The sequence below is a fragment of the Pseudonaja textilis genome, chromosome 14, assembly GCF_049901715.1.
Source record: "Pseudonaja textilis isolate UNSWEBS1 chromosome 14, rPseTex1.2, whole genome shotgun sequence".
In the NCBI taxonomy this organism is placed as follows: Eukaryota; Metazoa; Chordata; class Lepidosauria; order Squamata; family Elapidae; genus Pseudonaja; species Pseudonaja textilis.
In genome coordinates this window covers 68,946-94,658 of record NC_142003.1, presented here as the reverse complement: position 1 = coordinate 94,658, position 25,713 = coordinate 68,946, and the positions used below count along the sequence as shown (strand labels likewise).

Genomic DNA, 25,713 nt, shown 5'->3' with positions numbered 1-25,713 from the left:
GGGGGGAGCGACCGGGGCCGGCCCTCCTGCGCTGACTCGCGGCCCTTTGCCGGCCCCGCTTGGGCGAGGCAGGTGCGCGCAGCAGCCCTCCTCGCTGCTTCGGCCTCCTGCTGGGAGTCCCCCGGGAGCCCGCCTGGCATCGGCGGCGAGCTGCGAGCCGCCGCAGAGCGCGCGCGTTGGTTTGCTGGAGCGAGCGCGGAGGCCCTGGGACTCCAGGGAGTGGCCGGCCGGCAGGCAGATGCCAGCACAGAGGCTCGCCGCGGCGCCTGGAGTGCCCGCCGCTTGCAGAAGCGCTTAAGCGCCCGCGTCGCCGCCTCCATGACCATCAGCGCTCTCCGCCCGGGGAGTGCCCCCCGCCGCCAGCTGCCCTGCCTCGCCAAGGTGAGGTGGGGTGGGGTGGGGCGGCCGGCCCACTGTCGAACCAGGGCCCAGCGCTGAGCCGCTATGGATGCCTCCCCCGTAGATGGAGCGCGTCGTGATCGGCATGCAAGACCCGGATCTGGGGGTCCCGGTGCGGAATCAGCGGCTGCTGCTCTGCATCATCCCGCACGCCGTGACCGGTGAGTGCCGCTCTGTTCCCGGGCTCCCGGCCTCTAGCCGCCGCCTCCGGGTCGGCGTTCGCAGAAGGGTCCCGCGGCTCCCTCTTGGGCGGTTCCCGAGGCGAAAGCACCCGGGCGGGGGAGGCTCTTGGGGGGGAGACCGCGGGGAGAAAGGCCTGTTCCTCGGCTGGCGCTCTGGGCGGGGTCGTCCTCCTGAGGGTCTTCAGCCCCTCGGGTGCAGTCTGGCTGGCAGTGGACTCCTCTTTGCTGCACCAGCGCCCTCCATCCAGGCCTCTCTCTCCTTTTTAGGGAGTGACATTGTGGAGTGGCTCATCCAGAAATACAACATCTGGGAGGAAGGTGAGCTACCTGGGCTGGGCTTGGTGCGGCTGGCAGGCCTCTTCCCCTCCTGCCCCCTCTCCTTGATTTTGCCTCTGTGGCTGGGAAACCTAGCTAGGGGCAAGCAAACATCCCATCTAGCCTGGCCCAGGGAGGAAGGTGGCTTTTCTCTGCAGGAGTCTTGGTTGTCTGGAAAGGCTGCCCTGCCTCAGTCACGCACCCCTCCAGCTGTCCAGCCAGCACTCTCACCCCCACCCCCTTTCCCTCCTCTAGAATCCTTGCATCTGGGAAATCTGCTTGTGAAGCATGGCTACATCTATTCTCTGAAGGATCCTCACACTCTGGTCTTGCGAAGGAATGAGACTCCCTACAGGTTCCAGGTAGGTTAGGGTGAACCAGAACCTCTCTGAGACCTGGCATGGAATTGGCTATGTCACTAAAAGGGATGGATGGGTAGTTGGCTTGGAAGGATCTTTCCTCTTAGCCTCCAAAAGGCCTTGGAGGAGCTATTGAGAAGAGCTTGGCTCTCTCAAGCAGAAAGAGGCCTCCTGCTTCTGCCCCAGGGCAGCTGAACTGAGCCTCTGCCTCTGTGGCCTACAGACCCCCTATTTCTGGATGAGCACCCAGTGGCTGGCTACCGACCTTGATTATGGTGAGTATGGCAGTGGCTCTATCCCCAGTAGCAGGGGAGCCTTTGGGCACTCCTACAGCTGCGGCATGCCTGAGGTCACGGTTTCCTGTTACAGCCATCTATTTGGCAAAGAAAAATATCCGCAAGCAAGGTGAACTCTGGGAGCTTGAGAAGGTAAGGGTGCCTGGGGCTTAGGCTAGTCCCCGAGGACTACGGAGTGTGACTGTTTGGAAGACTGAATGAAGGAGATCCCCAGGCAGCCTCTGTCCTTCCCCTGGGTGCATGGAGCCCCTTTTCTCCCCTTTCTCTCCAGAGCTGTGAGGAGAGCACTGACTCTCTCGTGTGATGGGGTGGGCCATCTTCTGTAGGAGGATTATAAGCAACTGTGCAAGAGGATCAATCACATTTGGGACTTCGTGGTGATGCAGGCTCGGGAACAGCTCCGGTGAGCTTGCAGGAACAAGGTCTGCCCCTTTGGGACTGGGGAGCAGGGAGGCAACGGCTCTGATGAAACCCTTGCTTTTCCACAGGGCAGCTAAACAGCGGAGGAGGGCTGACCGGATTGTCATTGAGTTCCAAGAACAGGCCTATTGGATTGTCAACAGGCCCTCGGTGAGCGGGAAGAGGAGAGAGCTGGGTGCACTTGCACGACCACTTTGGTTCTGAGCCAGGGCATCAGCGGAAGAGCAGTCAGGATTTGCATTGGACTCCTTGGCTCTCTTTGTGCTTTGAGTCTCTTGAGCCCAGCACTTGCAGCCAAATAGTTGATGTTACCCCTCAACTGCTGAAGATCCGTCTCTAAACTGTGCCTGGAAATGAACCTTCCATGGCTCATTTACACACCAGGTGTTTTTCCATTGCCCACAAAGCTTCCCTTTACCTGTGACAGATGAATGCTGCCTTCTGCCTCTAGCCTGAATGTAGAATGGGGCTTGTAGCAAGGTCTGTACTTTGGTAGGGAAAGGGGGGAAATATTGGGCATTTGCATTGCCCTGCCTTTAGGTCAGGGATCAAGTGATGCAGCTTCTGTCTTCAGGGATGACCAATCTCCCCCTGTGAATGAGTCGCAGAATTGCAGATTGGGGGTGCTCCAGGAAGGGTTCCCTGGGCAAGAGAATGGCAAGCCAGCCAGCCTTTGTTCTGCTTAACCTACAGGGGGGAGTCTTGGATGCAAGGGGTCAGAGGCCAGAGCTAAGGGGCCACTCCCTCACGCCTACGCAGTTGGTAAGTGCATGTGGGTATCTTTGTATGTACGAGGAGCTTTCTTGCTGGGGTGGCTGGAGAGCGACTGAGCTGGCCTTTCTTGCTTTCTGGGGAAGGAGGGAGAAAGACCCCCTGGCCTGTGGTCCATTCCTTGCTTGGGTCCCCTTAATGGGATGCTATTGTCGCCTTAATCATGGCTGCCTCCTGCCCAGTCAACATCCCTGCCAAAGGCTATGGCGTTGGGATTCTTTGGGGGTCCTTGCTCCTTCTCTGAGGGTTTGGCTTGTGATCTCCCCTTACCTTGTCCATTTCCTGGCACTTGAATCCTTCCTCTTGACCACCAAGGTCTGCACTCTTGTTTGTGGGCTGTATGGGCTTCTTCCCCCCACAATTTCTAAGTCTCAGCACCAACTTGCAAAATGGGGTTTTCAGAGAAAGGCAGGAAACTCTCTGGGCCAGTGAGGGCACTCCAAAGGTTCTCAAATGGTCATTTAGAAGTAGCAGAGACGTTTCATGTTCTCTGAGCAGCAAACAAGTCGGGTGCTGAATCAGTACAAGCAATGGACAAAAACTGTGGATGACTGCAAGGGAGCTTCCAGCTGGTGTGGCTAATGAGTTTTGCTCTTTTCTTTTTCACTGAAGAACATGGACCACTACAAACAGCAGGTGAGTGTGTGCATGCACATTTGTAGCAGTGGGTGAAAAGCAGAGGTTGGAGGCCCACAGGAGTCCAAGCTCCAAAGGGGAACAAGGTCTGACCTCCTCCTGCACAGGGGAGGGGTGGACTCTAAGGGGACAGGAGGTGGGAAAGAACAGGCAAGAGGCTCTTGATAGGAGATAGATACTTTCAAACATTTGAAAATGTGTGTACACACATACATGCACACACACACATACACACACACTGTTCAAGGCAGCCTTCCTCAGGGCTCCTCCCCACCTGGGTGTGGCGATGAAAGGTAGCAGTTGGTGGCACAAGTTCTTTGGCATTCTCTGTCCTTGGTTGCAGATCCGTTATTACTGCGCTGCCCTGGGTAGGATGCGCATCAAGTCCTCCCTTTGCCTGCAAGGGTGAGTGGAGAGCCTGTGGCCACCAATTTCAGCCTTGTTCTCAGAATTTTAGCAGCAGGTGTTCTGTTCTCCTCTCTCCCCGGTGACCAGTACCAATCAAGAATACCAAACAACAGAGTTTATTTCTGAATGCCTCTGTATGTCCCGTTCTAACTTTTTCTCAGTTTTGGGAAGTTTTCCCCTACTGGGGCACCTTGGCTGCTGCTTGTCCCCTCCATGTATTTGGAGCAGTGAGAGGGAGCTCTCCTGTCCTCTCCCCACCTCCACTGTCTTTTGCAGATATCTCAAGTTCAATGAGCAGCATATGTCCCACGACCCCATCATCTCTGGCTGCCTCCCTAGCAATCCCTGGATCACTGATGACATCACATACTGGGCCATGAATGCTCCCCGGTAAGAGATTGGTGTGCCTAGCTTTCCCAAGTAGGAGGTATTTGCTATTGGTGCTCAGCTGTTTTTATTTATTGATAATATTTATATGCCACCCACTTTGTGAGAGACTTTGGGTTGCTAACAACGATAAAAACATTCCAACAAACATAGAAGAAAAATGCTCCCTAAGGATATCTGCCTGCCTCACAGGTCAGACAGTGGGCACACTCCAGGTCCCTTCCTCAAAGACGGCCATCTGGTTCGGCCTAGGAAGAATGCCTTTTCCATAGTGCCCCTGTTTTGTGGAACACCCTCCCCTTGAGAACAAGCAGTCCCTCCCCCTCCCAAGTTTCTGGAAAGCTGTTCAGAGCCAGCTGTTCCCGCAGGCATCGGAATAAAAAGGTTGTAGCCCTGGGCACTCCACAGTTGGATGGTGGCTGTTGGGAGTGTGCCCACTGTCTGACCTGGGGCGGAAGGCAGATATCCTTAGGGAGCAGCAGTTAGCTTGAGCTTGTGTGATATAGGGTGATAACCAGCACCTTGAATTACACTCGGAATGAAACTGGGAACCAGTGCAGCTCAATGGTATAACTTAGCTGAGCTAAAAGGTACCCCAAACTTTGCAAGAATTCTGCAGCAACTCTAATTTCTGGATTATCTTCAAGGGCAGCCCCTTGTAGAGTACACTGCAATTGTCCAACCCGGATGTGACCTGCAGTGAGCAAGGCTTCCCAGGCCCGGAATGGGTACAATTGGCACATAAATTGTATTTGTGTAAATGGCTTTCCCAGCTACAGCTGCCATCTCAAGCCAGGAGGAAGCCCCCAATTGCACAGCAACTCTGTCTGAGATCCTTTTGCCTTGCAGGGTCACAATTCCCACCAAGCTGCGGGTGGAGCGTTGGAGCTTTGGCTTCAGTGAGCTGATGGGCGACATCTTGGGCCGAGACCAACTCCTGGAGTTTCTCAAGACAGAGTTCAGTGGTGAGCACTTGCTATGCTGGAGGGAAAAGGAGAGGAGGGTCCATCACGCTCCTAGGAAGCCAGCAAGGCTCTGCCCTGCTTCCTGCTTGATCAACTGGGGACCTGCCTTCTCTCCCACGCAGCTGAGAACCTGATGTTTTGGGAGGCTTGTGAAGAGTTACGCCTGGGGGAAGAGGCCCACATTGCAGAAGCTGTGGACTCCATCTATCAGTAGGTGGCTTTCTCCCCTGGAGCAGGGAGGAGAGTGGGCTGAGGTTGTGCTCCACTTGGGGAGCAGGGGATGGCCATGGTGCTGCCTTGCTTCTGGGGCTTGTGTGTGTCTTTCCCTTTCCCTCAATCTCATCTGGTGCCCAGACCTGAGGCTTTGCTTTTCAACCTGCATGATCACTCCTCTATTGTTCCTCATCCAGGGAGTTTCTAGCACCCACTGCCACTCGCTGGGTGAACCTTGACAGCAAGACTATGGAACGCACCTTGAAGGGCATCAAGACCCCTCACCGCTACGTGATGGACGATGCTGAGATGCACATCTACATGCTGATGAAAAAGGTCCTGAAGCTACCAGACAATCAGGGAGAGAAGTAGCACTTTGATTCTGTGTGTGTGCATGTGCGTGTGCGTGTGCTACTCATCTCAAGGCCCGACTGACCAGACCAGCAGCAAGAGCAGACTGATGCTGCTTCTTCTGCTCTTGGGCTGGAGAATCTCTCTAAATTGCTCCCTCTCTGCCACCAGGACTCCTACCCACGCTTTCTGAAGTCTGAACTTTACAAGAAGCTGCTTGCTGAGGCCCTTGTGCCACAAGAGACCAAGAAGCGGTGAGTGGGTCAACCTTGGAGGAAGCTCTCCTAGACAGGGAGTCGAGATCCATTGCTGATGGACCCGTTTTGCCTCCTGGCAGGGCATTCCCATTCATGCGGAAGCAGCCACGACACTCTGGCACAAGCCCTGCCTGTCCAACCCCTCCTGGGGCCCATGAAGTGAGACCTGAAGAGGAGAGCCAGGCGGGGCCCCAGGAGCAAGGGTAAGGGGAATCCTTCCCCTCACCCAAAACACTTGTTTCCTGGATGCTGCAGGCCTCTCGCCCCCACCCCAGCAGGCATCAAGATGTAGGCCTCTCCCTGACTCACCTGGACAAGACCGCCGCTAGCTATTCTCCCCCTTTTCTGGCTTAGCCTTCAGTGCAGCCAAGCCTCTGCCCTCTTTGAGCAAGGCTGGCAGCACTCCTGCCTCTTCCATGGAATATCCCATCCACAATAAAGTGCCCTTGTTGACCCAGGCTGCTGTCATCTCACTGGGTATGGGGGGCCAGTCTAGCATCAGCAATACCCTCCCCCGAATCTATCTGGTATGTGTGTGTGGCTCATTCATGTGCTGCTTCTCAGTATGACCAACAGACCTGCTTTTGTCGATTCTGCCCAGCTAGCTCCTACTCGGCTATTAGTTAAGAGCACCTAGTGGAGCAGCATGCCCAATGCTGGTATGCAGGGGACCTCCACAGCTTTGGTGGCTAATTTGCCTAGCATTATGCAAGGCCGGATGAGCTGGAGGAGATAATGCCCTTCTGTACTCCTCTGTACTTAAGCAGATTAGCTGAGCAGCCTGTTTTCCCAGCTTCCAAATGGCTGCCAGAATGCTACCCTCACAGGCTTTATCCCAGGCCAAAGGCAACCTGGACTGATGCTGAAACAAACAGTGACCACTTTCTGCACCTCTTTGAGGAAGATCCACCCAAGTCACCTTGCAGATGGTCCTATCTAGGATTCTGTGAATGCATTGAAATATTCAGACAATTTCATAGTTGTTGTTCCTGCATAAGCAGGGAGACCAGGCTGAATAGAATCAAGGTGGAGTGCTGGGAGTTGTGTATTCCTTAGGGGTTTAATTGAATTGAATTCTTTATTGCCATTGTACATGTATACACAGTATACATACGATGAAATTCACATAACACCCAGAGACCAGACCAAACACACACCCCCACCCGCCAAAATTCCCCAGCCCCTAAAAGCACACAAGCATCCACACAACAGACCAAGTAATAGTGTCCCACAGCTCACTGATGGTGGTCCTTAGTTCATTAAGTGCCATTATAGCTCTAGGATAAAAACTGTTCAGAAAATGTGTGGTCTAAGTTTTAATTGTTCTGTATCTTCTGCCAGAAGGCAACAGTTCATAAAGATTGTAAGCAGGATGGGAAGAGTCTCTGAGAATGTTGTGCAACTTCCTCAAACAGCGAGATGTGAAGATGTCGTCCAGGGCTGATAGCTGGAGCCTGATGATATTCTGGGCAGTTTTAATGATTCTCTGTAGAGCCTTTTTTGTCCGCTACAGAGCTGCTCCCATCCCATGCAATGATGCTGTAAGTCAGGACACTCTCACTGTGTTGCGTTAGGACAGAAGTAGATGCTGAGATAGATTTATCTTCTGAGCATTCTCAGAAGTACAGCCTCTTCTGTGCCTTCTTCACAAGCATGTTAGCATTCACAGTCCTCCAAGATATAAGTGCCTAGAAATTTAAAACTACCACCCCTCTCCACCTCCTCACCATTTATGTACAATGGTAAATGCACATCTCTTCCTCCTGAAGTCAATGATAAGTTTTTCATTTTTTTTTTGGTATTAAGTGTAAGATTATTTTCTTTACACCACAGTGTCAGCCCTTGTACTTCCTTTCTATAAGCAGACTCATTGTTCTTATTAATGAGCCCCAACACTGTCGTGTCATTTGCAAATTTGATAACTGCGTTGGTGTTATACAATGGGGTGTATTCATCTGTGTACAAAGAATAAAGGAAGGGGCTTAGTAGATAACCCTGGGGGGCTCCTGTGCTTAGTATCAGAGTAGAAGAATGTGGAGATCCCATCCTTACTGACAACCTGTTGGGTAGAATGGTGTTAAAGGCAGAACGATAATCCACAAGTACAGCCTTGTATATGTTCCCTGTTGTTCCAAATGATTCAATATAGACAACAATAGACGTAGCATCATCAGATCTGTTACTCTTATATGCAAATTGGCATAGGTCCAAAGTAGATGGAAGACTAGCCTCAGTGTAGTTCAACACCAGTCTCTCAAAACATTTCATGGCAACAGATGTTACAGCTACTGGTCTATAATCATTAAGAGACACCACTACTGTCTGCTTAGGGCCTAGCACTATAATAGGATGTCTTCAGGCAGGTAGGGATAGAGCACTGCTATAGGGATAGATTGAAAATGTCCGTGAACTCCAGCTAACTCTGCAGCGCAGTCCCCAACAACTCGCCCATCTGGCCCAGCTGCCTTCCGGGTGTTAATATTCTGGAAAGCACATCTCACATCAGAAATCTGCAGGTAGTTGTCAATTGATAGTAGATGTTAGTGGTGTACTATCAGTGGTAGATGCTAAAATGATAGTCATTCCTGTTTCCATCTCAAAATGGCTGAAGAATTGATTTAGCTGCTCAGCCAAAGAATCACAACTGCTAGACAAACTATTTTTGTTACTCTGCCCTATAATTTGTCAGAGACCTTGCCATACCCAATGAGAGTCTGAACTCCCAAATTAATGTTCAATCCTCCATCTGAATGTAGCTTTAGCATCCCTGATGTCCTTTTTCAATTTAGCTCTTGCCTCACTGTACTGTAGCACATCACCAGAATGGAAAGCAGCATTTCCAGCTCTTTAATAAAAGACACAAGTCTCTATTTATCCAGGGCTTGTTGTTAGAAAACACCTGTACTTGTCTGGTGGTAGTGACAACATCAATGTAGCTTTTGATATAAAATAGTACTGTTGAGGTGTAACTATCAATATTGTCATCCTCAAACAGTGTCCATTCAGTGCTGCTAAAGCAATCTCGAAGTTGCTCAGATGCACCCACTGGCCACACTTGTATTTCTCTAATTGATGGTCCGGTTCTGTTGTGACAAGAGGTCTGTATGATGGAATCAAGAACAGAGATATATGATCTGATTGTTCCAGATGGGGTAAAGGCATAGTCCTGTATCCATGCAAGAGGTTACTATATACCTGATTAAGTGGGTGGGCTTCCTCCAAAGGTTAAATTCTGCAAGGAGGCCTATACCCTACACACTTGGAATATCTTCACCATGAATCTGCCAAAAATAAGCAGAACTGGCCATTACGGTAAAACCTGGATTTATACACCAACAAACCCAATGTGAGAACATTTCCCTCTAGAAAAAAACAACTAATACAAGAAAGTCTTTCTCCTGCTCTTAAACTGCAGCTTTGAAGCTAGGTGCATATTTTTGGGAAACTGAGTCAGATTTCTCAGGATAGAGATGTTGGCTACATTAACCGCCTTTGCCCAACTTAAGGCCAAAGAGCACTTGCAAGTAGCAAGGGGAAGGCCAGATGGAGGCTAAGTGAGTTAAATTGTGAGCCTGGTTTCCCCCTTCAGCTCAATTGGCTTCAGTGGCTTCAAGCAGGGAAGGAGCCTCCACAGGGGATCTCCACAGATATGCATTAGAGCAGCTTCTTGGCTGGCAACAGCTCTACTTGCTGACATGATTAAATGGCCTTCCCTAGTAAATAATTGTGAGAGGCTAGTTTTAGCCTGAAGCCATGAGAGGCAGGGGAATAAATCAAGAGCAGAGCCTAAGAAGGAAGCTGGGAATGCTTAAGCTGCTTCCCCATCAGAAAAGATTATGCTGGGGTTGAATTAAGTCAAAGCTCCCCTGCCCACCCAAAAGTTATGAAAGCAAAACAGCATCTCTTGCAACCAGCAGCAGCAGCAGCAGCAGCAGCAGCAGCAGCAGCAGCAGCAGCAGCAGCAGCAGCAGCAGCAGAACAGAGCAGGTCAGACCAAAAAGCAATAATGTGTGGGCTACCTTTGTGGCCAAAGATCCTGAGGACCCAACTGACTATAGTAGAGTCTCTCCCCAAAAGGCATACAATTTATCACATCTGGCAGAGAAGAGACAGGAAAGCACTCTAAAGGGAGAGCCCCCTTCCTCTCCTGCCACGTCCTCAGAATTGGGAACGAAAGGACCAAATGGAGCCTTGATGGCTTCCTCAAAAGCACCACTCAGTGACTGCCTCAACTTCCTGGAGAGATGGGATGCAGAACCTTGTGTATGCCACATCAACCCCTCCCTTCTGCTCAGCCGTAACCAATCTTGCTAGGCATGGCACGGAAACGTCCTGCTCATTGCCCCGTCACCCAATCAGGAAATCCAGTTTGTCCCAATTCCTACTCTAGTGTTCCTGGGCTGTTCCTAGCTCTTACAGGTACAGGGAGAAGCACAGAGAACAAATGACATTTCAAACATTGTGGCCAAAGCTGAATTTATTGAAATTGAAATTATCTGGGGCAGGTCAGATAAATGAACTCCAGCTCTGCAAAGCAGGCCCACCTTTGAAGTGTGATAGAAAAAGCCACACCTGAGGCTTGGACACAGCACAGAAAAAAGGAGGCAGACGAATTGGATGCCCCGGTCCCTGGCAAAGCCAACCTGCATGGCTCGGTGCCTATGAGCTGGAGATCAGCCCAGTTGCATCACTTTGGGAACAGAGGTGGCCAAGGCCAATGAAGTTCCTCTGCAGATTCTTCTGGGAGGTCATAGGATCCAAGCCAGCTATGACTCTGAGAGGACCAAGGCACTTCTGGGGCTGGCGCAGTTATACAGCCAAGCTGCACAGAGTCCACTGTTCCAGTGGGAAGGATGAGTAAGAGGAGCCAGATGGCCAGGCACCCATCTGTTAGAATTGCCCCACCCCAGTTGCACCATCTCCAGGATCTTTCTCCTCTGGGACATGGATGCCCCTGGTGGTCAAAGGAGGCAAAATGCGTGTGTGTCGTTGTGTCCCCCCCTCCCCCACGCTGTTTAATCTGGTGCCTCTCTGCACAATCCAGGGAACGGGATCCAAGTCCTAGCCAAACTGTTCTAGGAGCCAAGTGTGGTTTACTCTTCTCCCTGGTGAGCTTAAGGTTTGAAAGTCTTTGAGGTTGTACTCCTCACCCAAAAGTACGGAATCTCATCCGATGGAAATAGTCCCGGACATTCTGATCGGTGTCTTGGGGCATCTGGTTGAGCCAGATCACATGACTGCTGAAAATATCTTCCTTCAGCTTCCGCTTTGAGAGCACCACTCTCCCACGGGAGCTGCCAACCTGGGGGCCTGCCAGCAGCACGTAACAGGCATGGCGGTTTCGCTCAAAAAGCAACCCTAGAACCAAAAGGGGAAGTGTAGCCGGAGCCCCCAACGGCCGGGCAATTTGGCTAACAGCTGGAGCATCCACTTACCTTCAAAGGCCACTATGGGCTCAGTGCTGTTGCTCAGCTCCAAGAGGACAGCAGGCAGGGAGGGATGGAATAGGTACAGCCGCTGCTGCCGACTTCCATGCCAAGATCCCTGGAGGAGAAGAGTGAGAGGGCCAGGGCCCCACCAGGAACAGATGGGTTGGTCTATTTATGCCCAGGAGCTGCCACGCTCCCGTGATCCTTTGGTGAAGACCCCCTGAACAATAAAGGCCACCTAATTACTCCATTTGCTGCACCCACTACAGACGGACAACTCCAGGGCTGCCTTTACTACAAGGAGTCAACTTTTCGTCCAGTGACCAACATTGACAATGCTAAACAAAAGGACCCGTGGCCCCTACCTGACATTCTCACCTCTGTAGCAGCCCCGTGGTCAAAATTTGGGCACTTGGCAGCATGCCAGCCTTTATGCTCATGGGAGTGCTGCAATTCCACTGCCCTGCCACATCCAGATCCACTTGCTTTCCCACTCACGCTAGTAATACTATTGCTAAATTTGCAGATGATGCAAGAGTGGTGGGACTCATCTCCAGGGAGGGGGGATGAGTCTGCCTACTGAGATGAGGTGGACCGGTTGCTTTCGTGGTGTGGAGACAATAACTTGGTCCTCAACACCAATAAGACCAAGGAGCTTATAGTGGACTATAGAAAGAACAGATCAGACATCCAGCCCTTGTTTATCAATGAAGACCGAGTGGAGCAAGTGGCCAGTTTTAAGTTTCTGGGTGTTACCCTAAAAGAGGACCTGATCTGGGGTGTCCACATTGCAGCCCTGGTCAAAAGGGCCCAGCAGAGATTATACTACATGGGACTTCTCAGGAAGCAACAACTGAATGGAAAACTGCTGGTGACCTTCTACCGCTGCACCAGAGAGAGCATCTTAACTTACGGCACCTGTGTATGGTTTGCCAATTGCACAGGGGCAGATAGGAAAGCACTCCAGAGAGTTAACATCATTGCCCAGAAGATCATTGGTTGCCCTTTCCCCGCTTTGGAAGAACTTTATAACTCCTGCTGCCTTAAAGTTCAAAACATTCTCAAAGATCCATCTCATCCTGGGAACCCTTTTTATTACCATCTGGCAGACGGTACAGAATATTAAAAACAAGCACAAATAGGCTGAAAAACAGCTTCTATCCCAGGGTAGTAGCTCTTTTGAAATCTACTATATAGTGCAGTGTTGCGGGTTTTCAGTTCAATGTATGGAGTGTGAAGGATGTGTGTTTGTGTTTATTTTCACAGTCATGATGTGCACTGAAGATGGTGTTTGATTTTGTTGTACGAGGTGCAATGACAATAAACTAAACTAAACCAAATTAAACTTTCTCTTCCCCTACCCATAGGTGCATCCAACCAGTGTGAGGCGCATCTGAAAAGCTAGCGAAGGCAATCTTCCTAGGCGGCAGCCGCCGCCTCTCTTTTGCTAGCTTTCTAACTGTGTGCAAAAGGGAGAGTGGGGGCATAGGACGGGGCAGGCTGATGGGTCTGGCCTACCAAGGCCTTTAACCCACTGGCGGTTTCCACCTGCCAGTGGACCGCTCAAGGTCTCCCCCACCTTATGGCCCTGCTGGGTGGCTGCTTAATGACCAAAAAGAAGAACTGGGATTGTGGTTGTTGAGTGAGGCAGTCTTGTGGGTGTCTTGCTTAATCACCATACTGCACAATCAAGACTCGAGCACTACCCATACAGATTCTTCCCAGAGCTTTCTGGAGGAAGCTGAACCCAAAGGAAAATCCCACAAGACGACATGGAGCTGGTAAGGCCTTCCTCCACTCCCAGTGCTGGTCAGAGTGCAGCTTCGGATTTGCTACTGCTCTGCAAGGCTCCTGGTGGGCAGCCCCACTTCATTTCCATCTGTTACACATCATTTCCTACTCACCGTTTCATTTTTTTCGTCCTGGTAGAGGCCCCAAAAGAGGAAGAAGGATCTGCGATCAGCAGTTGCAAGAGTGGCTGGCTTGGGACTCTGCATTTCTGAACGCAGCTCCACTTCCCACTTGATGACGCCAGAGCTGCCCTCCACAATTGTAACCTACAGGGTAAACGGCGACTTGAAAGGACAGCTGGGCTGTGTGCGTGTATTTTCATGGCAACCACACATCTCCAGCTCCCTTGGCTTAAGTAGATACAACTGTACAATTGGTACTTCCAAAGAAACCAAAAGATCTGCGTCTTACACCCCCTCCCCACACCACACAGGGCCCCTTGCAAACCTTTTTTGTTTCATGTGAGACTCTGCTTTCAATGGCCACGGCAACCTCATCAGGACCAAAGGCTCCGAGAACAGGCTCCCTGCAAGCAGGACACAAGATGACGATCAACTGGTGGCATCTCTGGCTTTTCGCCCTTCTTTCCCTATCCCAGGTTCAACTTGCTTATGTATTCATTCATTCATCTGATCTGAGTGCCACTCATCCTGTCAAGAGGTGGCCTATCCAGGGAATACCAGAAACAGGTAGCAAAGCCCTCTCTTTCTCCCTGAAACTCAGGAGAGTATTAAGCATTCACACAAGGCCCTCTTGTGCAGACAACATTCCTAATACTGGCATTACCTCAAGATGTGTGGCATACCAACAACCCACAATGAACTCAGCTGCTGTCCATTCACCAGCTCCAACATAGCTGATCTTGCAACCAAAATATGGCTCCCCGATTTCTCTGACATCTTTGTCACGTATTGAATATCTCCAGAGCTAACAGGGAATAAAAAACTCCTGTTATTCCTCGTCAGAGATCATTCACCTCTTCTTCCAAGACTTCAGGGCAGCAGTGCAGGTCAAACCTTGGTGCTGCAGCCACTTACAAGCCTCTGCTCTGCATGGCAGCAGATCCAAGGGTCCTCTGCTTTCCATTAGTAAAGGGGTTGGCAGGGAATATAGAAGAGCAAAGGGCTTCTGCAGGTCTTAGGTCAGGAGGGATTCCAGCACAGATACCTGGCAAGGGGCACCTGTCGGGCCTTGTGACGCATCGCCATCTCCCACTCTGCATCTTCCTTCAGGCTGGCAAGGGCTGCGCTTGCTGGGCCCACAGCCATGTGATAGAGCTCCTTCAGCGAGTAGGCAAAAAGAGCCTTTGCTAAAGCGAGAAAGAAAGGTCTAAATGAAGCAGGCGGAAGGGCAGGTGTCCAGCTGCCCTCCTTCCTCGCCCTTGGACGTACAGGACCCACCCGTGTAGAACAGGATGTAATGGGCTCCACTCTTGGTGACGTGCAAGAGGTGCCCAATCAGTCCTGGCAAATGCAGACTTCCGCTGAATTTCATTTGCGTGCCAAATGTTCCTGAATAGAAGCAGCTCTTAATCTGCAGAGAAAACCGAAGCCAGGATAGTTCAGCCTAAGCAGAACTCTGGCATTCATGTTACCTTCAAAAGGGTTAGCAAAAAGCACGGAACCTTAAAAAATGGAACTAGATCATAATTGTTCACGGTATTAACAGCAACAGCACTTATACACCACTCTACAGCCTTCTCTAAGCAGTTTTTCAGAGTCAGCAGAGTGTCCCTCAACAATCTGGGTCCTCATTTTACCAACCTCGGAAGGATGAAAGCTGAGTCAACCTTGAGCCAGTGAGGCTTGAACTGCTGGCAGCCAGCAGAATTAGCCTGCAGTCCGCATTCTAACCACTGTGCCATCACAGCTCCCAAGTTGAGTGTAAGCTGGAGTTTTATAGACAAGATACTTTTCAGTATCAACACAACTTGTGCTCAAAGCTTGGGGAAAGAAAATGACTCTTGGGACTGAGAGAAGGTCTGTTGTGCCTGCTGCTCCCTGCTGACCTTCCAAGTGGCTCGATAGTGGGACACCCCACTCTGAATTCTTCCACAATGGCATTGGCTCCTCCCATAAATGCCTGACAACCCCTTTCAGTCAACCGGAATTAATAATCCCCCACCCCACTAATACTTTTAATTGTTAAAGATTTATGGATCTTTAAGGATGAGGAAAAAGACAGAACAAAGGGAATGATGCAATCCTTTGCTCCCATTCCTTCCCCTGATCACTCCTGCTATGGAAAGCAGTTATTGGTGGCCATTTCTCCAACCAGCTGCTGCCGATTGAAACACTGAGCTGAAGAATACTGAGACCCCAGGCCCTTTACTGCAGCACGCTGTATCTGACAGGGTAAACTGGGTGCAGCTGGGAAACCCAGAGGCTGAAATTAGATGGCAAGAGCTCCTTGTTATCACTGGCTCCCAACAACTGTATTTCAAGCCTACTGCCCAGGATTCTTAAGATTCAGAAACGGCACAAATGTTAAATGTTTGGAAAAGCTGGAAGATACTAAAACAGAAAGTTTCTATGTAAAAGTTTATAAAAACCCCAAAGGGATAGAATAAGACAGGTACAGGAATACATGATGGCTTAATACGTGGAAGACTGTGAAATTACAGAGCAGGCAAACAAAGGGCTCACTAGTTTATAACACAGGTCATCCAATTAATTTTGAGTGCTGCAGTGCAGAAATGATGTAGCATATTTTTAAGGCTCCGAGCCCCCATGCTGCTGTGAATGTGGCCAATTCTTCTGCAATAGGGAGGAGGATCCTATTGCTTCAGCAATTCTTACCTCCTGTCCTGCGGCAGCAAAGACCAAGAAATCAGGCACACCGTCTTTGTCGATATCAGGAATCTTCAGTAAGGGACTCAAGACTGTAGAGTTAGCCCCAAAACTGACTGCCTCATTCCACCGAGTTTGGCCTAGGAAAAAAACAGAGTAGGTAGTGCTGATTCTGAAGCCTTGACAAGTAAGATGCCCGCCTTTCCAATGTAGTGGCTTTTGACTCTGGAATTCATCCTGAGCATTTATTTCAGTTAATCACTGAACAAGTCTACTGCAACACATGACTTCACATATGGCATCTAAACTCTGGCATTCACACCACCAAAACTGGGAATTCCCATGTCACCCACTCCCCACATACAGGTGTCCAGAAACCTAAGAGTTTTACCAACTGTTCTCCTAAACATCTTTTTCAAAGATGGGCTGAAAAACCTTTCAGCAGTATCTTGAAGAAATGCAGCTTCTAAGCAAAGAAGAAACATCACACTTGTTCATTTGTTCCACTTGCTCACCACAAGGGGAACCAGGCTCATTTTTCTGTTTTCACTTCATCAATATTTCTAAGGATAGAAGAAAAGTGCAAGGAGGAAACAGCAGACTCACGAGTCTTGGCAGCTGAAGAAGGGACAAAATCCTTGCCACCAGGGGAGCCAAGATTTCCCTGGATGCCAAATTTCCAAATGCTTCTGCAAAGAGTTACAGCAGGATTCCGTTTCGCTAGGACGTCGTCCTGTCTGATCTACGAAGCCCCACGTGGGATCAGACCAGAGTATGTCCCAGAGCAGAATTAACCCACACCTGTCAACTACCAACGGCTGCTAAACTCTGCTTCGAAAGTCACACTAACTGTCCCCACCATTTAAGCAGGAAGAAATCCATACTCCGCTTGTTGGAGCACCCTCCTATGGCACAAAGGCCCACAGGGCCAATGCATTGGCGCTTTTACAGCCCTTCCTTCTGGGCGTCTCTTTGCCCCAAAACGGATGCATCTTCCCGAGGCGGCTGGCTGGCTCAAAAGAAGGAAGGTACCTGTTTCCAGGTCGAGGAGGGTGAGGGAAGCCGGGTTCCCCACGAGAAGGCAGGCCGGAGACCCGCCGTGCTCCACCGAGCAGTCCATCAGGAGCAGCTCCTGGGCCACCGGCCTTTCCCATAGCGTGCTGCCGTTGGTGCCCGAATGCGCCGCCACGAAGGCGCAGGGAGCGGCGAAGCCTGCGAAGAGGGAGGGACGGATCGATCACCCCAACCGCGCCGCGCCCCCGGCCCCGACGCCCCCCTTATTACCTCCTTCTGAGCAAGAGCCCTCCTGGTCGGCACCGCTGGCGTTCCGGCTGCCGGGGCCGGCCTGGAAGGCCACGAGGAGGTCTTGCACTCGGTCCCGGTCGGCGTCCCCCGCGGCCAGGAAGGCGTACGCAGCTGCGAGAGAGGGGGCCAGGTGGGTGAGGCCGGGGCTCGCGCGGCCTCGGGAGCCCAGCCCGCCCGCCCGCCCGCCCGCCCCCCTCACCGGCGTCGTCGTAGACCCTGCTCCAGGCCGTCCGCGAGGCGGGCCTGACCGGGCAGGGGATGACGAAGGAGAAGGCGAAGGCCACGCCGAGGCAAAGGTAGAGCGAGAGGAAGAAGGCCGCGGTGCGCCACTGCGAGAGACGCCCAGGCTGCGCACCGCCGCCCGCCTCCTTCTCGGCGTCCCGAGCCCCGCTCCCCGGCGAGGCCGGCGCCTCTCGGGCCTTGAGCGGGTGGATCTCCGCCTCCCCCTCCGGGCGCGCCATCGGCCAGCCAGCCGAACGCCACTTCAGCGGACGCGGCGCCGGACGGGCCCGCCCCCTGCGGTCGTGACGTCAGTAGCGCGCCCTCGCCGGGTGTGACGTCCCGCCAGCGCCGGAAGCGCCGGAGCTCGTGCCGTGGCCATGGGGCTGGGGAGACTGTCTCCGCCAGTGCTGCTGCTGTTGGCGGGCTGTCGCCGCCGCACCTCCCTACCGGTCCTCCGCGCGGCGCGTGAGCACAGTGCCGCAGCCCGCGCCCGCCGAGCCCCGCCTAGGCTGCTCTCTGCGGCGAGGCCGCCTCCCTCCCCCGGCCTGCCCGGTTGGGCTTGGCGGCGCTCGTGCAGCAGCCGCGCTGCTCGGGACGACAAAGAGGCGCCCCCCCGGTCGCCTAGTAGGCCCGAGATCGTCCCAGGTAAGTCTCCCGCCGGCCGGGCTAATTCTCCTCGCTAAGAAGTCGGGAGGAGCTCCTGTTCTTCCCCTTGAGGGCTCCTTGGTGCTCTCTGAGCCCGGTGGTTTCTTGCAGACGTTTCGTTACCCAAAGTAGGTAACGCCATCAGCACTCATGCCGATTAGCATCAACGAGCCCTCCTGTCAACCCTGAGCTTGTTTTAGCAGGTTCTGCCTCGAAGCACGAGTTCCAGGCCGAAACCCAGAAACTTTTGGACATCGTGGCCCGCTCCCTCTACTCTGAGCAGGAGGTAAGCCTTCCAGGGTGAAGCCAATAACATGGGTTTAGGACGTCCCCTCGCTCTGCAGAGCTTAGCTGCTCTTTGACTTTTTGACAGGTATTCATCCGGGAGCTGATCTCCAACAGTAGTGATGCTCTGGAGAAGCTGCGCCACAAACTGGTCTCTGAAGGAAGTGTCTTGCCAGAACTCAGGATTGATCTGGAGACAGACAAGGAAAAGTGCCTGGTTGCCATCCAGGTAGGAGGACCTATTTTTCTGCATAATGTATAAAAGCAACACATTCCTCTTGCTATTCAGTGAGTTCTCTGTTTTCAAGGGTTAGCTGAAATTTGCTTGGTAAGTAGAGCCCAGTGAGGTTGATTCCAGGAGAATCTAGCCTTGCTTGTCCCAGAAAGAAGCTGGGAAGGGAATTGGAATGCCTTGAAAGTTTTCCCAGAAGGGAAAGTGTTTATAATTTAGTACTGCAGCTATGCTGAATGTTGAGCTTGACTTAAGCGACATGGGTTTTATGGCGTGGGAAGGAGGATTTGCTTCTGCCTTTTCTGCACTGCGCTAATATTTAGACCATAGCTGTCAGGGCAAAATATCAGAAGCAGTGCTGTGAGTTAATCATGATTCTTGTATCATATGTGGAAAGGGGGTGGAGAAGGGCAGAAAAGGAGCCTGTGTCTTCTCACACATCCCAAAGTGCAGTGCTGGATTTGCAAGGGACACCTTTTCTGTTGCTTGCAGGACACTGGAATTGGGATGAACTATGAAGAACTTCTGTCCAATTTAGGAACCATTGCGAGATCTGGCTCCAAGGTAAGATGAAAAGGGGGGCTCTAATCCTGTTGCCGTGGCTTTGCATTCTCATGTACCTTTGAAGAGCAAACAGAGTCTTTGTTTTCATAAAATTTCTCATGTTTGTTGAATAAAATATGCTTAGTTTTAGCTTTGTTGTTGGATTGTTTTGCATTTTAAACATTTTAAAGAACATTTATATTGCTTGTCTGGGAGTAATTGACTTTGTTTTGCACATTCCCACGTATTAACTAGGTTTATAAAGCTCTCTATTCAGGTAATGAGACTCTGTAGAATAACAAAAATAAATAGTAAACTTACTTGCATATTGGTGTGAGTGATATGCATATTGATTCATTTTTCCTTCAGTTTAAAACATGTCTGATTCTCAGAAACTGCCTGGACAAGTCCCTGTAGTTTTCTAGGCAAGATTTTCAAAAGTGGCTTGCCAATGCCAACTTCCTAGGACTGTGAGAAAGAGACTAGCCCAAGGTTAGCAAGCTGGTTTTATGTCTAAGGCGGGACAGGAACTCGATTAGTCTTCCAGTTTCTAGTCTGATGCCTTAACTGCTACACCAAAATGGCTCTCGTAATTTTTATTTACAAAATACATAGACTGACATTTTCTGTAATGATATTCCAATAATAGTTCTGGGAAAGAATGCCCAGGTGGTATGCTGGCTGTGTACTCTCAAGAATCCGAATGGCATTTGATGCTTTGCAAGCAGAGGCGGTAACAAGGTGAGGCAGACCAGCTGGTTCTTGCTTCATGCACTTAGCCTGCCTTATGTTGTATCTACAGGCCTTTCTGGATACACTGAAGAGGCAAACAGAGACCAGCAATAAGATTATTGGCCAATTTGGAGTGGGCTTCTATTCAGTCTTTATGGTGGCTAATCAAGTGGAAGTTTTCTCCAAATCAGCAGAGCCAGATAGCCTTGGTTATTGCTGGCGTTCAGACGGGTAAGGATGTGGCAGAGGCTGCAGCTGAATAGTTAAAAGCACTTTATGAAATGTTCTAAGCTTTGCTGGAAAATTGAGGGGCTTTGGATTCTACCTGCCTCCCTGATTGGAATCCAAGAATGAAGACAAATTTAGAAGAGCTGAGCAGAAGAGATGCCCAATTCTTTGCAAAACATTTCTGATGCTTCTGCAGAAGTTGTGCTCAGATAATGAGTGCTATATTACTTTTCACCAGGGAGACTTGGTCTTGCAATTTTTGCATTAGGATGGGAGTCAGCTATGTACTGATTACTGCGTGTGGGATAACACTTAGTCAGTGGGTTCATATTTGTTGGTAGTTTGCTTCTTTCCTCTGATTTGCTTTTCTAACTCTAGTTATGGGACGTTCGAAATTTCAGAAGCTTCTGGAGTTCAGGTTGGAACTAAAATAATTCTCCACATAAAGGAAGATTGCAAGGAGTTTGCCAGTGAGGAGCGAGTCAAAGGTGAGTAATGGCAGAAGGGATCTTTCTTTCTTATCTATGAATGGAGACCAGTTCCATGTCTCAGACCAGTGGATGAGATGCAGAGTCTGACTTGGGGGGAAAAAGCAGAACTGAGTGGCCTGTCCAAACCTGTTTTGAAGGGGTAAGGCTTTGGTCTCTGCAAATGTTGGGGGAAGCTCTCTTCTGCCCATATCCTGGTCACAGAGCCACATCTAATCCAAGGAGTCCTTGCTAGAGTGGAAGGATTAATGGCATAACTCTTTGTAAAGTACTTTCATATATGGCAAGTTGCTTCCAAATTTGGGGGGAAACGTCCTCCTTAGCTTGGCGGACTAAGGAATAATAGCTGTAATAGATGCTTTGCAAAATGCTTTCAAAATGTCCTGTGTATCCCTTGCCATTTGATAGGACGTGTTTATTTTTTTAAAAAATTGTCCATTCCTTTGGTGTAGCCCTGGGTAGCTTCTGCGGGAGCGTATTCCAGACCCTCCAAGTAACGCTTCTGAAGATGACTGGAAGGAATATTTTTGGAGATGGTGCCCAGCCATGGTAGCTTGATTGGTAGCTTGGTAGCTTGATTGCAATACTTAGAGTGGGTTTCAGAATCAAATTGGTTCAGGAAAAAGTTCATTAAGTAGTAATATATTAGGTGGTCCTATTCTGTAGTTCTGAATTTCTTTTGCAACTCTACCCTGTCTGTATAGTGGCTGCCTGAGATTAGCGCCTAGTCCCAGTTACATATTGGTTGGATGAAGATCCCTACTGGGAGTGCAGAGGAAGTTGGCAGAGTTTTCAGCCTGTCTTTGTTCCCTTTCTAGACATCATCACAAAGTATAGCAACTTCATCAGCTTCCCCCTCTATCTGAACGGGCAACGTGTCAACACCTTGAAGGTAGAGGAGATACTGGGTGGTCCTTGGAGCTGGACTCGAACTAAATGGCATATTAGCAAGTAGACGTCACACAATCCTCTGGCATCTCTAGATGATCTCTGTGGAGGAAATGCCAGCTGCCCTTTTCTACCTTGCCACCCATGTACTATGGAAACACTTAATTGTTCCCTATGGTTATTTGGATCTCCTGTGGTTTTGGGGATTGATAAAAATTACTGCTGGCACCAGCTCCATCTGCAAAATGCTGCTATGATGTTCGTGGAAACTTGCCCTTTTCTCCTTCATTGGGGCTCCTGCTTTGGGCATGTGGCTGGCTTCAACTAAGGATGTCTTCTCTCTGCTCAGGCCCTTTGGATGATGGAGCCCAAGGAGGTTGGAGATTGGCAGCACACGGAGTTCTACCACTTCATTGCCCACGCATATGATGAGCCTCGCTACACCCTGCATTACAAGACTGATGCACCTCTCAACATCCGCAGCATATTTTACGTGCCGGGGGTGGTGAGTGGGAAGGATGGGCAGCCTTGCCTCGTTTGGCTGGTCTCAAATCTAAAACTGACATGGGAGGAGATTGTAACAGGATCTCACTTCACCTCAGGAGGATGGTCTTTGCAGTGCAACTCTGATTTCCACCTGTTCTTCTCTTTCATACTTTCCTAGAAACCTTCCATGTTTGATGTGAGCCAGGAGCAAGGCTCCAGTGTTGCCCTCTATAGTCGTAAGGTCCTGATCATGACCAAGGCTACTGAGATTTTACCCAAATGGTTACGTTTCCTGAAAGGTAGTCAGAAGACCCCTGTTTAGGAGGAGGAGGAGCCTGTAAATTGCCAGGACTGTTGCAAAGCACAGCCTATCTCTTTATTTACCTCCTTGCAGGGGTTGTGGACAGTGAGGATATCCCCTTGAATCTCAGTCGAGAACTACTTCAAGAGAGTATCCTTGTCAGGTGAGGAAAAAGCTTGGTTCAAATGGTGTTGGTGGGCAGTGACATGTGGCTTCTCTGGAACCTGCTCATCATGGCTGTAACCTGAAGAACTAATATTTTTGAAGGTGGTGTCCTAGCATTGTTGATATAAAAATTGTAGTAGTATCTGCTTATCTGGGAGTCTGTTTGATGTTTTGTCATTCTAAGCAAGTACAGAAGGGGGCCACCAGCTTTCAAAAGAGAACCCAGCCATACTATGATGCCACTTAACAATTCAGCTGACCTCCCTCCATTGCAGTCTGAACTCCTGGTATGTTGGGATGGTTTGGATCAAATCAGGCATAAGTTGTGGAGAAGTAGTGCCTCACAAGTTACTGCCAGTTTTGGCTTTGCAGAAGGTCATATCCTCTTGATACATTTCTTCTCTTGCTAATTAATGCATTATTGTTTGATCTTCTTGTGTAGAAAGCTCAGAGAGGTTTTGCAACGGAGGCTGATCAAGTTCTTCGTTGACCAGAGTAAGAAGGACCCTGAGAAATACGCCACATTCTTTGAGGACTACGGATTGTTTATCCGTGAGGGAATTGTCATGCTGGCTGAGCAGGAAGCCAAGGTATTGTGAGTGGCCAAGGAGGCTCCCATGCCTCTGAAGCCCTCTGTCATGGTTCCTTTCCTTTGATAATTAGGGCCCTACATAAGAGAGGCCAGTTGGAGCTAGTCGTGGAGGGAAGGGTAGGCAAGCACACCTACCTTCCTTTCCCTCATTACTGCCAAAACTTTCCTCTTAGGAGGAAGTAGCAAAGCTGTTGCGTTACGAGTCCTCGGTGCTACCTCCAGGCCAGTTAACCAGCCTCTCAGAATATGCTAGCCGTATGCCAGCTGGCAGTAGAAACATCTATTATCTATGTGTTCCCACTCGCAACTTGGCTGAGCACTCTCCATACTATGAAGCAACAAAAAAGAAAAATGTTGAGGTGAGCAAAGACATTCAGAGGCTGGAGATAAGAAGAGCGAAGGTGAGTTCCGGGGAGGATGTAGCGGTAGTGGTGCTTGATTTGTGATGTTTCCCACCTGGAGCAGAATATGATGCTGTTGTTGCATCAGCTTCATTCTGCAGGAAGCTCTCTACCAACTTGTTGTAAATGGTGGGAATGGGGTTTTAAGATTGCTGGAGACTTAGTGATGGCTCAGTGGTTGGGAGTTTCCCAAGGGATCAAAGATAAGTATATAATCTTAACTAAGTGACCGTACACCACCCCTCTCTGGGCCACAGGTGCTCTTCTGCTATAAGCAGTTTGATGAGCTGACTCTTCTGCACCTACGAGAGTTTGACAAGAAGAAACTGATCTCAGTAGAGACAGATATTGCTGTTGACCACTATAAGGAGGAGAAGTTTGAGGAAAGTCACTCAGGTAGGTGCCTAACGGGACCATTTCTGATCAATGGGGCCTGCGTTGGCCAGAAACGATTGCCTTGTGCTCTGGTGAAGAAAATACATTCTTGTGCCGTCAGTCAGCCTGTGATTTTGATGGGTGTGTTTAGAGAGTAAGGAAGAGTTTCTATCAGTTACTTGTAGAAAGATCAAGGAAAAGCTTGTTAGATCCCTTTAGAGATGGAAAGGGAATGACTGGAAAGAACTCTGATTCTCTCCTCAAAATGCTGTTTCAATCCTCCCATTGCAGCTGAAAACCGCCTGAGCTCCCAAGCAGTGGAGGATCTCCTGGCCTGGATGAGGAATGCCCTTGGCTCACGGGTCGCTGCTGTCAAAGTAAGGGATGAGGGAGGCCATGCTCGGTGGATGAGGTGGTGGTGGGAGCTGTAGAGCCCCCGGGGCTGTGTCATCCTAGGGAGCCTGGACTTCAGCTGCGTTTCCCATAGCACATAACCCCAATGAGATGAGGAGTGTGGAGACGGGGTGCATCCCTGGACAGCCCCTCCTGCCCAGTGCTGCCCTTGGTGCACACACCCATAGCAGCCAGCCATCCTCTTTCCCTGGCTGCTTCAAGCACTCCTTGCAGGTGGAGTCTTACCTGCTGAGTCCTACTTGAGCTCCCTCCCCATTTCAGATCACTGAATCCTGGGCTTAATGGACATTTCTGCTGGTGGTCATGATCAGTTACTTCTGCAGCAACATGTGAAATGCCACAAGGGCAAGGGGAGGAGTGAGTCAGCCGAGAGTCAGCAGGCTAAGGGAAGAAGTTGTTTGTGTGAGCTTGGCAGTTTCTGGGGTGCAGAGCATGTCCAAAGGTGTTGTTACCTACAGGTGACTCCACGTCTGGATTCACATCCAGCCATGATCACAGTGTTGGAGATGGGTGCTGCCCGCCACTTCCTGCGCATGCAGCAGCTGGCAAAGACCAGTGAAGAGCGAGCCCAAATCCTGCAACCCACGCTGGAGATCAATGCCGGGTATGGGGAAGAAGTCACCTGGGGACTCAGGCCAATTTTGAAGGTATCTCTTAGGGAAGGGTCTTCTCCTTCCTGGCCTGCAGCTCTTACTCTGTCACTTTCTTCACTAGACACACACTAGTCAAGAAACTCAACCAGTTACGAATTGACCAGCCTGACCTGGCCCAAATGCTGCTTGACCAGGTGAGTTGCATCGACTGCTGGACAAAGTAAAGCTCTGAACCACCTTGACTTTTTCTCAGGGCATCATCAGGAAGACACCATTCTAGGGCTGGTAGATAACTTGGGAATTTGGCAAGTTACTACCATCCCTATTTTATTTTTTCCCTCCCGCCCTCCCCGCTTACAAGAACAGAGAGGAAGCTTAAACAAGTGGTGCAACCACATTCCTTTTGACATATATGAGTCCTGGTAGCACAGTAATTAGAATGCAGTATTGCAGGCTGATTCAGCTAAGGAGAATCTGCATGCCTCCTCTCTGCTTCCTCCTCCTTTGGCTGCAGATCTATGACAATGCCATGATAACGGCAGGACTGAGCGAAGACGCCCGGCCAATGGTGAACCGGCTGAACGAGCTGCTTGCCCGGGCCCTGGAGAAGCACTGAACGGGCCCCTGTGCCAGAAGCTCCACGGCCTCCTGGGGCTGCCTTCTCTGCCTGGGGTCGCAGATGGGGCGGCCTGCTGCAAGAGATGGTTGTGCATCGTCTCGGATAAAATACTCAATGAAAACCCTGCACGGCTCCTGCTTCTTTACGCGGCCCTTCGGTCCCGGCGCGGGGCTGTGGCGTCGGCGGCGCCTTGGGTGGGTCGGCGGCCTAGCGGCAGGGGGCGCTCGCGCG

General features: G+C 50.5%; 3 protein-coding genes across 5 annotated transcripts; 2 read left to right on the top strand and 1 right to left on the bottom strand.

Annotated features, from left to right (window-relative positions):
• Positions 1 to 47: 47 nt before the first annotated feature.
• RGS11 (regulator of G protein signaling 11) lies at positions 48 to 6,417 on the top strand. 2 transcript variants are annotated; one of them, XM_026704548.2, is made up of 17 exons: positions 48 to 381; positions 464 to 560; positions 849 to 899; positions 1,152 to 1,258; positions 1,479 to 1,530; positions 1,625 to 1,683; positions 1,878 to 1,954; positions 2,040 to 2,121; positions 2,665 to 2,733; positions 3,355 to 3,378; positions 3,722 to 3,783; positions 4,063 to 4,176; positions 5,023 to 5,138; positions 5,261 to 5,348; positions 5,549 to 5,687; positions 5,874 to 5,956; positions 6,040 to 6,417. In XM_026704548.2, exons 1-17 carry the CDS (start codon positions 319 to 321, stop codon positions 6,164 to 6,166), a joined length of 1,410 nt encoding a protein of 469 aa, XP_026560333.1. In that variant the 5' UTR covers positions 48 to 318; the 3' UTR covers positions 6,167 to 6,417. The 2 variants fall into 2 exon arrangements, with proteins under 2 accessions (XP_026560333.1, XP_087768881.1); XM_087912755.1 differs by lacking the exon at positions 2,665 to 2,733 and having other exon boundaries at positions 234 to 381.
• A 4,001-nt stretch (positions 6,418 to 10,418) lies between these two features.
• Positions 10,419 to 17,774, bottom strand: FAM234A (family with sequence similarity 234 member A). The gene is made up of 11 exons (XM_026704560.2): positions 17,473 to 17,774; positions 17,253 to 17,384; positions 17,001 to 17,180; positions 15,978 to 16,108; positions 14,580 to 14,712; positions 14,347 to 14,488; positions 13,966 to 14,106; positions 13,627 to 13,705; positions 13,293 to 13,445; positions 11,395 to 11,503; positions 10,419 to 11,317 (listed from the first exon to the last, which is right to left on the bottom strand). The coding sequence occupies exons 1-11, from the start codon at positions 17,732 to 17,734 to the stop codon at positions 11,106 to 11,108; spliced, it is 1,674 nt and encodes a 557-aa protein (XP_026560345.1). The 5' UTR covers positions 17,735 to 17,774; the 3' UTR covers positions 10,419 to 11,105.
• A 59-nt stretch (positions 17,775 to 17,833) lies between these two features.
• Positions 17,834 to 25,606, top strand: TRAP1 (TNF receptor associated protein 1). Of its 2 annotated transcripts, none has more exons than XM_026704557.2 (17): positions 17,834 to 18,140; positions 18,344 to 18,426; positions 18,514 to 18,654; positions 19,150 to 19,221; positions 20,003 to 20,163; positions 20,539 to 20,648; positions 21,467 to 21,540; positions 21,886 to 22,041; positions 22,201 to 22,321; positions 22,417 to 22,486; positions 22,931 to 23,078; positions 23,254 to 23,439; positions 23,739 to 23,877; positions 24,148 to 24,233; positions 24,729 to 24,874; positions 24,985 to 25,057; positions 25,378 to 25,606. In XM_026704557.2, exons 1-17 carry the CDS (start codon positions 17,873 to 17,875, stop codon positions 25,477 to 25,479), a joined length of 2,136 nt encoding a protein of 711 aa, XP_026560342.1. In that variant the 5' UTR covers positions 17,834 to 17,872; the 3' UTR covers positions 25,480 to 25,606. The 2 variants fall into 2 exon arrangements, with proteins under 2 accessions (XP_026560342.1, XP_026560341.1); XM_026704556.2 differs by having other exon boundaries at positions 18,341 to 18,426.
• The last annotated feature ends 107 nt before the right edge of the window (positions 25,607 to 25,713 follow it).